General features: G+C 36.8%; 2 protein-coding genes across 3 annotated transcripts; one reads left to right on the top strand and one right to left on the bottom strand.

Annotated features, from left to right (window-relative positions):
* On the top strand, positions 1-7,231 carry LOC114717421 (uncharacterized). 2 transcript variants are annotated; one of them, XM_028902549.1, is made up of 14 exons: positions 1-196; positions 1,367-1,448; positions 1,550-1,653; positions 2,218-2,344; positions 2,902-2,996; positions 3,138-3,261; positions 3,790-3,870; positions 4,589-4,687; positions 4,952-5,110; positions 5,210-5,270; positions 5,385-5,455; positions 5,641-5,685; positions 6,091-6,267; positions 6,401-7,231. In XM_028902549.1, the coding sequence occupies exons 1-14, from the start codon at positions 159-161 to the stop codon at positions 6,935-6,937; spliced, it is 1,800 nt and encodes a 599-aa protein (XP_028758382.1). In that variant the 5' UTR covers positions 1-158; the 3' UTR covers positions 6,938-7,231. The 2 variants fall into 2 exon arrangements, with proteins under 2 accessions (XP_028758382.1, XP_028758389.1); XM_028902556.1 differs by lacking the exon at positions 1-196 and adding an exon at positions 526-705.
* An 846-nt stretch (positions 7,232-8,077) lies between these two features.
* LOC114717391 (uncharacterized) lies at positions 8,078-11,079 on the bottom strand. The gene is made up of 2 exons (XM_028902523.1): positions 8,807-11,079; positions 8,078-8,704 (listed from the first exon to the last, which is right to left on the bottom strand). The coding sequence occupies exons 1-2, from the start codon at positions 10,871-10,873 to the stop codon at positions 8,270-8,272; spliced, it is 2,502 nt and encodes an 833-aa protein (XP_028758356.1). The 5' UTR covers positions 10,874-11,079; the 3' UTR covers positions 8,078-8,269.
* Positions 11,080-11,289: the final 210 nt, after the last annotated feature.

Genomic DNA, 11,289 nt, shown 5'->3' with positions numbered 1-11,289 from the left:
CTCAGAAAACCGTCGTTACCCATCAAAGCCCATCCTTGGCTCTTCCTTTCTCTTTCTTTTTCTCCTGGTTATTTCTTGCTTTTCCTCTCTAATATAGAAAGTGATATATATGTTGAGGGCATATTTGCTGAAAGATTTGATTTTGATTCATTGAATCTATGGAGCAGCTTATCAACTTCATTATTCGCCCACCAAGGTCTCAAATCGTCTTCCTATTCTCACATGCTCTCGTCAATTGTTACTTTCTTTTTTTTTTTCTTTCTAATTTTTACTGAACATTTTATGTGGTTTTGCTTATGTTTGGTATTCTTGGTATTGTTCAGTTGGAACACGATGGAATTCAAAGTTTTGTTTTTTAAGTCTCTGTAGAGCCCCAACACAACTAAGAGGAATCAGATTGTGTATAATTAGCTACATGTAGTTGTGAATCAGTGAACTTGTTTTAGACGGGAAGAACAAGAAGCCAAAAAGTAGACGAAGAAACATCTTTATACTTTTCATTGTCCTGCAGGCACATCGTGTTTCATATTTTAGTTTTATCGTTCATGAGTTGGAAATTCAAGATCTAGTTTGAAACTACCATGAGGAAATTCTTGGTTTCTGATATGTTGTTGTTTGCGGTTCATATTCACCATTTGACATCTCAATTATGGTTTCTTGTGCTGATCTCGTTCTTCAGGGGATCAAGCAAAACTAAGATCTTAAGTAAACACGCTTATCTCATGTTTGTACTAGATTATTTTTCTCTGGGGCTTTCCTGGCAATTATGATGCCTGTGTGATGTGTTATTTGCTCATCTGCAACCACATACGAAGCACTTGCATGTAGGCATAGCAATATTGCACTGTATATTCTTCTTCCAAAGAAAGAAACTAAAGAGCAGCGGTTGTTAAACTGAATATAGTAATTTATTATTGCCTTTTGTGGTCTAAAGGTGAGATATACATGCTCCCAAATCATTACCACCCCATATCCTTATGCCTTAACTGAAAATTATTAGTTTGGGCAATTCTATCTAGGTGTATAATTCCGTTTTGGCGGCATATTGAATATGCAGTTTCCTACTTCTGAGGAGAATATCCACGGAAAGTAATATTTTTTCTCCGAAAAGAAAAGGAAAGAAATGGAGTTTCTTTGTTTTGCTGACTATATTGAATTAAGAAGAAGCTACTACAGGCACAAGCTAAGTTAAGATAACATTATAAGATGCTCAGTCACAAAAGTCATGAAAGGGAGAATTATGGATATCAAGCCTCTTTCGTACAGCTATTTTTAACTTGTCTCATCTATTACTTCTCCATTTTTCTTTTCAAGTTCTCACGTAAATCGTTATGAAATAATGTCTGTATCCATCACTGGGATGCAGAGCTGAATATGACCCCAAGAGTGATTTATTGGAGCAAGAGTTCATGGTGAGAGGGAAATGGTATCAAAGAAAGGATGTGGAGGTAGGATTCCAAAAATAGAATTCACTCTGTCTGTAAAATCTTTTCTTGTAGAGTTGAAGAGCTGTGCAATCAGTCTCTCACGTGAAATTAAATGTTCCCAGATCAAAAACAGTCGAGACGATGTTCTTCAATGCAGTCATTACATGCCTATTATCAGTCCAGAAGGAAAGCCTCTGCCATGTGTGATATATTGCCATGGAAACAGGTGACTGTCGGACTTATTTGTAGCCATTGAGCATGCAATTGGTGTTTTCAACAGTTCCATTGACGCTGTGTAGTTGCCTTTCAGTCTTTCACACATATCAGGCTTTCCTGCTTTCAATTTTCTGTTCACTCCTATTTTATTTCTACGTTGATGCTAAGACTATGAAGCATAAATTACAATGACCTCTCCTTTGTTAGATTTTGCCTTTTTTTTTTTTGGGAAGCGCATGTTCTTCTATGCAAAACTTAAGATACAATTACCCCTGAAAAGTCAACTATGAGTGGACTATTTTTACAGTATAAAACTATAAGGGGTGTTTTCGTCGGTTCAAGCTTGTGAGGTCGTTGTAATTTACTCAATTATGTAATATATGGTAGTTGCAATTATAATATCTGTAGGCTCTTTCTTGGCACTTAGTATGCCATACCACCTTCTTTTGTACTATGAAAATCGATTACTTATGGATTTTAATCTCTTTAAAATATGTTGGTTGGTCATTGTTTAGAATAGAATTTTCTTAACTTGATTGGGTTATGCTGACTGGGCACCTGTATCATATGACAGTGGATGCAGGGCTGATGGAAGTGAAGCTGCTATAATCTTGCTTCCTTCAAATATTACAGTTTTTACTCTGGATTTCTCAGGATCGGGATTGTCTGGAGGGGAGCATGTCACTCTTGGTTGGCATGAAGTATGTGGTTGCTCCATAACTATTTAGAAATATCATATGTTTAGTCTTGTTTATGTTTAATTTTATCCGTTCTTTGTTGATTTTTCCTGTTTAAGGAGTGGGAGGGATTTAGGAAGGTGGGATAAGTAGCATTAGTCCTGTAAGATTGGACAAGAGGTGACAGTTTCTCAATGCTTAGTTTTATGCGATACAATTTCACAGTTTTTATAAATAGAAAATAATTTATTGATGAGAAGAGAGAATACAAAAATATAAAGAAATAACCTGAAAGAGGAAATTACATTCAATTTTTGTTGCTCATTATGTTAAAATGGATAATATAGCACTGCATATATAAATAGAAAGTATGAGGCTTAAGGTATGCCTGAGTCTAACAAGTATCATTATGTTTCTTTAAGCTTGTTTATATCACGGTTAAACTATAAATACTTGATTTATCCCTGCTATTGCATTTGGATCATCATCTTGCTCAGAGTTTGCATATGAATAGCCACCACTCGCTCTATTGTGTTTCTCCATTTTGAAATGGCTATCTAACATTTTTTAATTGTTTTCAGAAAGATGATCTCAGGGCTGTGGTTGATTATCTGCGGGCCGATGGAAATGTCTCTTTGATTGGCTTATGGGGTCGTTCCATGGGTGCTGTGACTAGGTATTCCTAATTCACTTTCTGTCTTATTTTGTGCTTGCAATAAGATTGAAATTACTGGGGCATTTACTTCATGTTGTGTAGCACTTCATGTTTCTATTTCTTGCTTTGGTGATCATTATGCTGACATTTGTTTTTGTGCAGCCTTATGTATGGAGCTGAGGATCCTTCAATTGCAGGGATGGTCTTAGACAGTCCCTTCTCTGATTTGGTTGACTTAATGATGGAATTGGTAGATACATACAGAATTCGTCTGCCGAAGTTCACTGTGGGTATATTCATTTTAGAAATATAACTATAAATAAATAAAAATCGGAAAATATGGTCACACATGAATGACTATCCAAAATTTCGAATTAAATATGATTTTATGTTTTAATATTTCTTTACATGGAGATTATATAATTTTGAATCAAGTTCGATTGGAAGACATAGGCTTCATAATTAGATATTCACACTAGAAACTAGACAGGAGCCACACATCCTATAGCACATCGACACACACTTGAGACTTTGTTGTGTGCTTCTTAGGAAGAAACATTTTGATGTTTTCATTATTTGATAGTGTTTACAGTATACTGGTTGGTCAACTTACATATCTGGCCAGCTCTTGATTTCACACTATCCCTGTTTCATTGTTTTTCAGAAGTATAAATTTTTATTGTCTTAGGAGTGACCATTTATTGATAAAATCAATTTTATGCATAAGCAATGAAGCAAAACTGCTTGTACTCTTTTTCATGCTTGATTAACTTGTGATGCTAATCAACATTAGTTTTCTTCTTCCCTTATGCAGGTAAAGTTTGCAATCCAATACATGCGAAAAGCAATCCAAAAGAAGGCAAAATTTGACATAACGAACTTGAACACAATAAAGGTTATCCAATCAAAGAAGTTCCTTTTAATTGTTTGTCTCTGTATGCTTGATTGGTTTGACATAGGAAACTGATGAACTTCTGTCACATTTCCCCATTAATAGTTCACTGAGCATTCAAGGCAAATACATTGTTCCTCGGTATATATTTTGATCAGTCAATCAAAGACAGGAGAATACCTTAATGATTTGTTTTTTTCCCCAGTCAAAAGAGGGATAATCCCGTTGCATCATGGAAAAGATAACAGAATCTTGGGCCTCAGTCTGGTCTTGATAATTTACTGAAGTGTCTTCTGCCATTCATGTACCAGCTATTTCATTTTGATATACCCCGTGCTTAAAGGATTAAATTTTCAAAGGTTGTCGGAGTTTTCCTAGCCAAAAGAACAGTTAGCCGAGCTAGTTTTGTTGTCATGATACAAATTTCAACTTGTTGAAAGGTACAAGGAAATTAAAAATTTTTTGGCATGGAGGAAGGGGGGTGCTTGTTTCTTCCGTGCAGCACCTTTTTAAATTGTAATCTAAATTTGCTTTGAATTGCATATTTTCAAATATATGCATGTTCATAAACATTGAAATTATATAAAATAGATCTTTTGGATCCAATATTAAACTTTGAGCGGTTATTTGGGGGGGGGGAATTTATGTACATTTTGGTTTTCTCTTGTTTGTGTTTAAATCAACATTTTATAATGTTATCCATTATTTCTTACCATTGCAGGTGGCTAAGAGTTGTTTCGTTCCTGCCCTTCTAGGGCATGCCATTGATGATGATTTCATACAGCCACATCACTCGGATCGTATATTTGAGGCATATGTGGTAAGTTCGACAATAAGAATTCTAATTGAGATTTGTTCATTACTAACTGATTTACATAGCTAAACTTCTTTCTGCCCTGTCGGGCCAGACCTTGTAGATAATTTTAAGTATGCTTGATGCTAAGTTCATAAAATTTGTCTTCTATAAATTCGAAGTTGCTTAGTCAATTGTATGTATTTCTCTTCATGTTCCCTCTGTTTTATCCTTATTTCTTTTGGGTCTTGTTAATGAATCATTATTGTAACATCGGTCTGTACTTTGCAGGGGGATAAAAACATAATTAAATTTGAGGGAGACCACAACTCTCCCCGTCCACAGTTCTACTTTGATTCCATAAACATATTTTTTCACAATGTTTTGCAACCTCCGGAGGACGAGGTTGGGGGATCATTTTTTGACACTGTTACTGATTACTTTGGTAAGGTAAATACTTCTGCAAGGGCATCTCATTGGGTTCTGTTTCAGTCAGACTGTAAAGTTTTATTCTTGTATTTTGCAAAAGCTGATTAATTTTACTTTTAGGATGTTTGGAGATCGGTTCATGAAGTAGCATCCGATGATGAATCACCATCTAACTACAAAGGCAAGACTCAAGTGTCTAATGTTTTTCAACTATTTCTGCTTCGTTGGTTAGAATTCAGATCTGCATTTGGTAACCTATATCTGAATCTCGTAATTGTTGCTTCGTTTGATACAGAACCATCAACAAGCAGTACAGTAGATGCCATTAAGCAAGGCCGTCCAAAAAGACCTATGAGTAGGATGGAGGTTTGTATTTATTTTTATGTATTGTTAGAATAACATTCAAAATTGCAAATACCCTTAATTGATCCTCTGAAGATTTTATTACATGATGCGACTGTTTGAGCTGCCATTACTTGGATCTTAATCAGTGGCATGTTGTTTATGTTTCTATCGTTTGTTTTTATAAGAAATATTATATTACTTCTCAGGTACCATCTGATATTTCTTCACAAGTTGAACATTGTGAACACAAGGTATCTCCTTTCTTCTGTTCCTAGATTTCTTTCCTCGTTCTGCGTGTATTTTGCTATTTATTTATTGAAATGCTTAGTTTACTTATGCTGTGTGGTAGCATGATGATTATTGAGGAATTGTTGGACAAAACGTCCATAGATTTTCCACAATATCTGCACTGAATGGAATTTAGTTAAGGTGGAGATAAACCTTCCAACAACGTTCAAAATCTCTGTATTATATCAAAGCATTTTCTGTGATATTACCCGAATGATCCAAATGTTTGGCTTCAGATGAAGAGAGTGAAACTATTAAATATAATCTGAACAAAAACGAGACAACCAAGCACAAGGTGAAGGGGAGAGGAGGCCAAACCGTAAGAGGAACTAGATTGCCACTCATTTTTATGATGTTGTGTACTGCAGGATGATGAATGCAATGATGATCTTTCCTCTTCATCTTCTAAAATGATTAGCTTTGAACTGTCAAATGGCGATCCATACGGTCCCCATGTTCCAGCAGCACTGGATGATGATCAATATGTGGAATATGCACTTGATGACCTGACAGGTTTTCCATCCAATTCAGAGGAGGAAGAAAGAGTGAGTCAATTCATCAGATTTTTCATCTTTGAAATACCTTTGATTATGAGCCACATTACTGGATTTTTTATTTTTATTTTTTGATACTTACCACATTACTGGATTTTATTTGCTTTGTCTTTGTACATATTAGATGTTTAGGGAAGCTGTGATCGAATCGCTGAAAGACATGGAAATTAGACATCCTCAAGAAGAACAACCACCACCCAGTGTCATTACTATGTCCGCAAAACCATCAGAAAAAGGTGCTTCTGTGGAGGAGCTTTCAAGGTCCCCGGAGACAAGACAATCTTCCCCCGCAGTTGACCATGATAAGCATTCAGACGCTGAACCCGTTTCTAGCATAGCTGAAGTTTCCAAACCTTTGAAAGCTGAGTCAAATTCGAAGTCGGTTATCCAGAATGAAAATTGTGCTCCTGAGACGGGTCCAGAACTAAGCCCATCATTGAGAGGAACTCTGACAGACACTTCGTCAGTCACAGACATGAGCCACACAAGTGCTTCTGCTCGCAGTGATAGCTCTGCTAGTGTGCGAAGTTCATCAGACGCTGACATTTCACATAATACAAAAGCCACTGTAACTGTTGTTAAGAATCCAGCAAGCCATATTATGGATGGCTTAATGCGTCGTTGGGATTTCAACTTTTTTCGAAACAGTCATGGTCGATAAGATAGAGAGGAGATTGTCTTTTATCTAAGTAGTCCTCCATTGTTTTTTGGGGTGATAGATAGTGATGCATTGTTTTTGTAACTGTCAAAAGTTCGTAGTTTGCAAAATCTTGACCAATGGAATAGGTTTCTGGTGTGTAAAGCTAGTATGTTTAGATGTATAACTAACAAATCAGTAATATTCTTTGACTGTAATATTGTGATATTTCATTGTTGTATCAGAAATTACATGGGGAAAAAAGATATCATCTTGGACTCTTAATTGTGGATGCACAAGGAGGTTTTGGATTGTGAATGAATGGGTAAACTGTCTGGGATATGGTTTTATGCTTATTTGAATGTGCATATTTAAAGGCTGACGATCATGTATGAAAATGTGATGTTTCTGCGCACAGACATAATTTGAAATTATATAGTCCAAAGAAACAGTTCAAAGTTTAAGGCCAAACAAAATCATATGCTAGTTCCATGTGTCCTTTGTTTGCTCCTTGTAAGCTAAAACTGGAAAAACAGATGTACAAGCCAAGGTTAGATCCAGTAAGTGGTGGTCTATAGCTGAAAGATATTGCTCACCATCATTTAGCTATTGTAATTCTTTTCCTGATAGTGGGTCACATGTATAGAATTAACTGGGGTATTGGTCATGGTAAAAAAGATATTTTAGAGATTTATAGGCTAGGGCCACAAAGGCCTATATGAGATCCTAACAACGTCATGACATGCTCTTTATAGTCTCTGTTAATTGAGGTAACCCTGCTACTTTGTTAGGTTTGATATTGATGATCTCATATTGATATTAGATTGTTACGAGAACTCAACTTCTGCAAGACTGCTTTAACTAGTTGATAATGTACTTTTGGTGAGTCATTTCCAAGTCATAAATATGAAGATAAATCTTTACCAAATTGTATAATTCATAAACTATGAATGATGCAAAGAAGCATGTCTTGTTCTTTTGTAATTTTTATGGATAATGAAGCAGCAACCTAAAGATTATTCCAAACTGTATCTCCATGAAGAAAAAAAAAATTCTACTTTTTTACAATCATGGTGAAAGACTTGAATGTCGAATTTGGGTTGAAGTCAGTCACATTAGTATTTCATGTAAAGTTTTTTGAAATTTTAAGCAGGAGGCCATGTGATTCACAATGTTTTAAAATGTCAATAACTAAATCCAATTATGTAAATCTGAAATAACAATGAATAAATTGTCGCATGCTAGCTGTCCAGCGCGAGCAAACATGCCTTCTTTCTTGGATTATGTAAGACTGTTAAACCTTACATACAATATTACAGCAATTTCTGACTCACTGTCATTTTATAAAATCGTACTTCAACTAAATTTTATGTCTCCAAGCAACTTCAATGCTGTCTCAACCAGTGAGTGAATTGTCATATTGTGCCGGTTAAGTCCAAAGGTACCAGAGAAGATGTTGAAGTTCTCAAGCTCTGATGTCGTCTCCAAGACACCTTCCAGCACTTCCTCCATTCCCAGTTCCTTGAAGATACGTATGTTTTCTGCTTTGCCATTCATCATCCATATTGACAACTCTATAACAAACCTCCTTATTCTAGGAACCTTAGTTGGTGGATACTTGTGTTTCTTGAGAATCTGGATTAACTTGTTTGCCATTTCAGCCTCAGTAATTCCAGCTTCTTTAAATAGAGTGCTTGATTCATGAGAAGTCATGAATCTGAAAACATTTGCTGCTACTCCAATCATCACTTCCTGTAGTTTGTTTTCTTCTGACATGATTGCTTGAAGTATCTACAAGGTTGAACAGTGGCAGAATGATCAAGATTCTCTTCAGGATATTGAAAAAAAATAAAAAGCTTATGCCAAATTAGATCAGGAAAGAAAAACACATACCGTTGGTGCTGCGGTGGTTACAAACCTCAGCTGGTCGAAGCATTCTGGCCCACTGTAAGTGCATAAGTTTCTTAGAATTCTAGCGGCATTGACGCGAAGCAATGGAATTTTCAATGCTTCTACAAGCCTTTCAAGTACTTTCAACTTCAAAATGCGATGACAATTGTTCTTGCTTTCTAGTGCCAACATGGCTAGGGTGTCACCAGCAGCACTGGTCACATCCTTCTGATTTTCTGTTATGTTCTGTTTGAAGAATATGTTGAACAATTCTTTAAGTACTCCACCTGTTCCCCCAATTATTTCTTTTGCATCCTCTTCCAAGGCCAAATTGGTTAAAATTTCCATGCTCAGTTTTTGTAATAAGGGGTGTTTATCTCCATACCTTAATATATCTCTGAGATTGCTGATTGTAAAAACTATCTCAGAAATCTCTCTTCTTAGATGTTTCCCGGTGTTGCCTGTTGTGCTAGCCAGCATTTTCATTAGTTGCAAGGATTTCTTCACTGTAATAATCTGATATGGAGCAAAATTTTCAGTCTTCAATATTCTCTCTTCTGCATACGTGAATTCTATGATCTTTGGGAGGAGGCCTCTTGTATTTCCAATCTTTCCACAGTTATCATGGTTACGAGCAAGCTTTTTCAAAATGAGAAGTCCCAAATGGTTAAATGTCCAAAAACCATAATATGGGTGATCAATTACATGTTTCTTTTCTCCAATTTCGTCAGCTGCAGGAATGTAGCTCCGGTTAGTATGAAGAAGAGAAGATATTGATTCCATAGCTCCTGGTATCCCAGCTATGCGGAGAGAGTTCTGCTTCTTGTCAGCTAGTTTCAATAAAATTTCTGCTGCTGACAGCCTAATTTCTTCCTCTTTGTGATCCGTCCAATTCAACATCTCAACCAGCCTCTCCAGCACAGACATGGCAATTCCAATCTTTTGAAGAGTTTCCTCAGAAAACCGTTCACTGTTTGCAAATCGACGCAGAATTCTTGCCCCAATGAGTTGCTCATCATGAGAGTTTGAAGCCAACAGATCCATAGCAAAACTGACCATGTCCATATTCAAGCCATCGAATATGCTTCCGTCTATACATCTTGAATATGCATCATAAAAGAACCTTCTGATTGACACCATTCCTAATGGTCCCAATTCACACTCATCTCTAACCACCTCCAACATTTTCCTGTAGCTGATTTTCCATTCCCAGTAAGCTTTCTCCATCAGAAACAATAAAGCTTCTGCCAAAGCCAATGCATAGAAAATATTAAGAGCGAATTGCCTATTCCTCTTGTCAGTATCTCCCTTTGCTACCTCCCCATAGTTATGCTTGATGAGCTTCATGGATGAGAGAACTACACAAGCTGTGGCAGAAATAAGCTGAAGCCAATAGAGAAGCTTACTGATATGGCTTGAAAGGAAAACCCAATTGGCATATGGTAGAATTGGAACATCCGAACTTGTCCATGTCCGAGTTGGTATCCTGTCGGGACTCACTTCACTAGCCTCTCTTGTTTCTCGCTCATGTTGGCTATATTTCTTGACAGCAACAACTGGCCTCCAAAGGCAATTTTTTATACCTTCAAGGACATAGTTTGAAGTTGACCTCAAAAACTTGAAACTATTTACTCCAGCATCAGTTATGGACCAAGTGGCTTGGTGCTGCCATTCTAGCTCATGACTCCTGCTGAAAATTCTGGTCCCTTCAATTAGAAGTATGATGGTGATGAACCAGAAGTCAGTTGAATCCAAGGTAATGGCAAAACCACCTAGAAGGACCACAGTAGCCCAGATAAACCCAAGTGTTCCCAAGCCAGTTGCTGCTTTCTCAAAAACAGCAAGTTGAAGAGCAAAGAGGGTTAGCTTCTTTTCTGGTGCTTTAACTGCTAAACATGAAGAAGAGACAGAGTCAGCTGGGATGCTGCTTTCTCCTTTCTCAATACTTCTTATGCCATGAGGCTCAAACATTGTAGTCCCTGTGCTGCTAGTTTCGCTGAGCCTTGTGAGTTTACCACCTTGCAGATCAGTGCTCCCTCCATCTCTTTCCATTGAAATCCTATGATCCATGGTAACTGAAAACAAATATTTTCACTTTGCATCTGTCAAAAAGAGGGCATGGGTTGGAGAGAATAAAGAACGATGAGGTCGGTTTTATACAACAGAACTCATCTTAGGGAGCAAGTTACTTTGAGGCATGTGGGAGAAAGAGTAACGTCAAGTTCTCTTTCAGATGATTTTCCATGAAGTTGGCTATGTTATGCGCTTATGCATCTATCGCTTGTAAAGGTTGTTGCTTTCTCTTTCCAGAAAGTGTTTCTATATAATAACAAGATCATGTACCAAATTACGATAATTGTCTTTGTGAAATTGTTAGATGCCAAGGAAAAGAAACACTATGCCAAAAATAAAATTCTTGAAATCCATTTAGGTGGGGTCCTTGCCAAAACTTGGGCTGTACCCACTTGAGCCTTCAAAGTCACAGA

This window comes from Neltuma alba, unplaced genomic scaffold (assembly GCF_004799145.2).
Source record: "Neltuma alba isolate B1F8T4 unplaced genomic scaffold, ASM479914v2 tig00002133_pilon, whole genome shotgun sequence".
NCBI classification, from domain to species: Eukaryota; Viridiplantae; Streptophyta; class Magnoliopsida; order Fabales; family Fabaceae; genus Neltuma; species Neltuma alba.
The sequence above is the reverse complement of the archived record's forward strand: the minus strand, read 5'-3'. Positions and strand labels throughout refer to the sequence as shown.

Excerpts from the sequence above, each read along its gene's own strand:
- LOC114717421 (XM_028902549.1), top strand. The coding sequence starts at position 159 with ATGGAGCAGCTTATCAACTTCATTATTCGCCCACCAAG. Across the intron at positions 2,997-3,137 it reads TCCATGGGTGCTGTGACTAG|CCTTATGTATGGAGCTGAGG; the intron begins GTATTCCTAATT and ends GTTTTTGTGCAG. Across the intron at positions 5,456-5,640 it reads GACCTATGAGTAGGATGGAG|GTACCATCTGATATTTCTTC; the intron begins GTTTGTATTTAT and ends ATTACTTCTCAG.
- LOC114717391 (XM_028902523.1), bottom strand. The coding sequence starts at position 10,873 with ATGGATCATAGGATTTCAATGGAAAGAGATGGAGGGAGCACTGATCTG. Across the intron at positions 8,705-8,806 it reads TAACCACCGCAGCACCAACG|ATACTTCAAGCAATCATGTC; the intron begins GTATGTGTTTTT and ends TCAACCTTGTAG.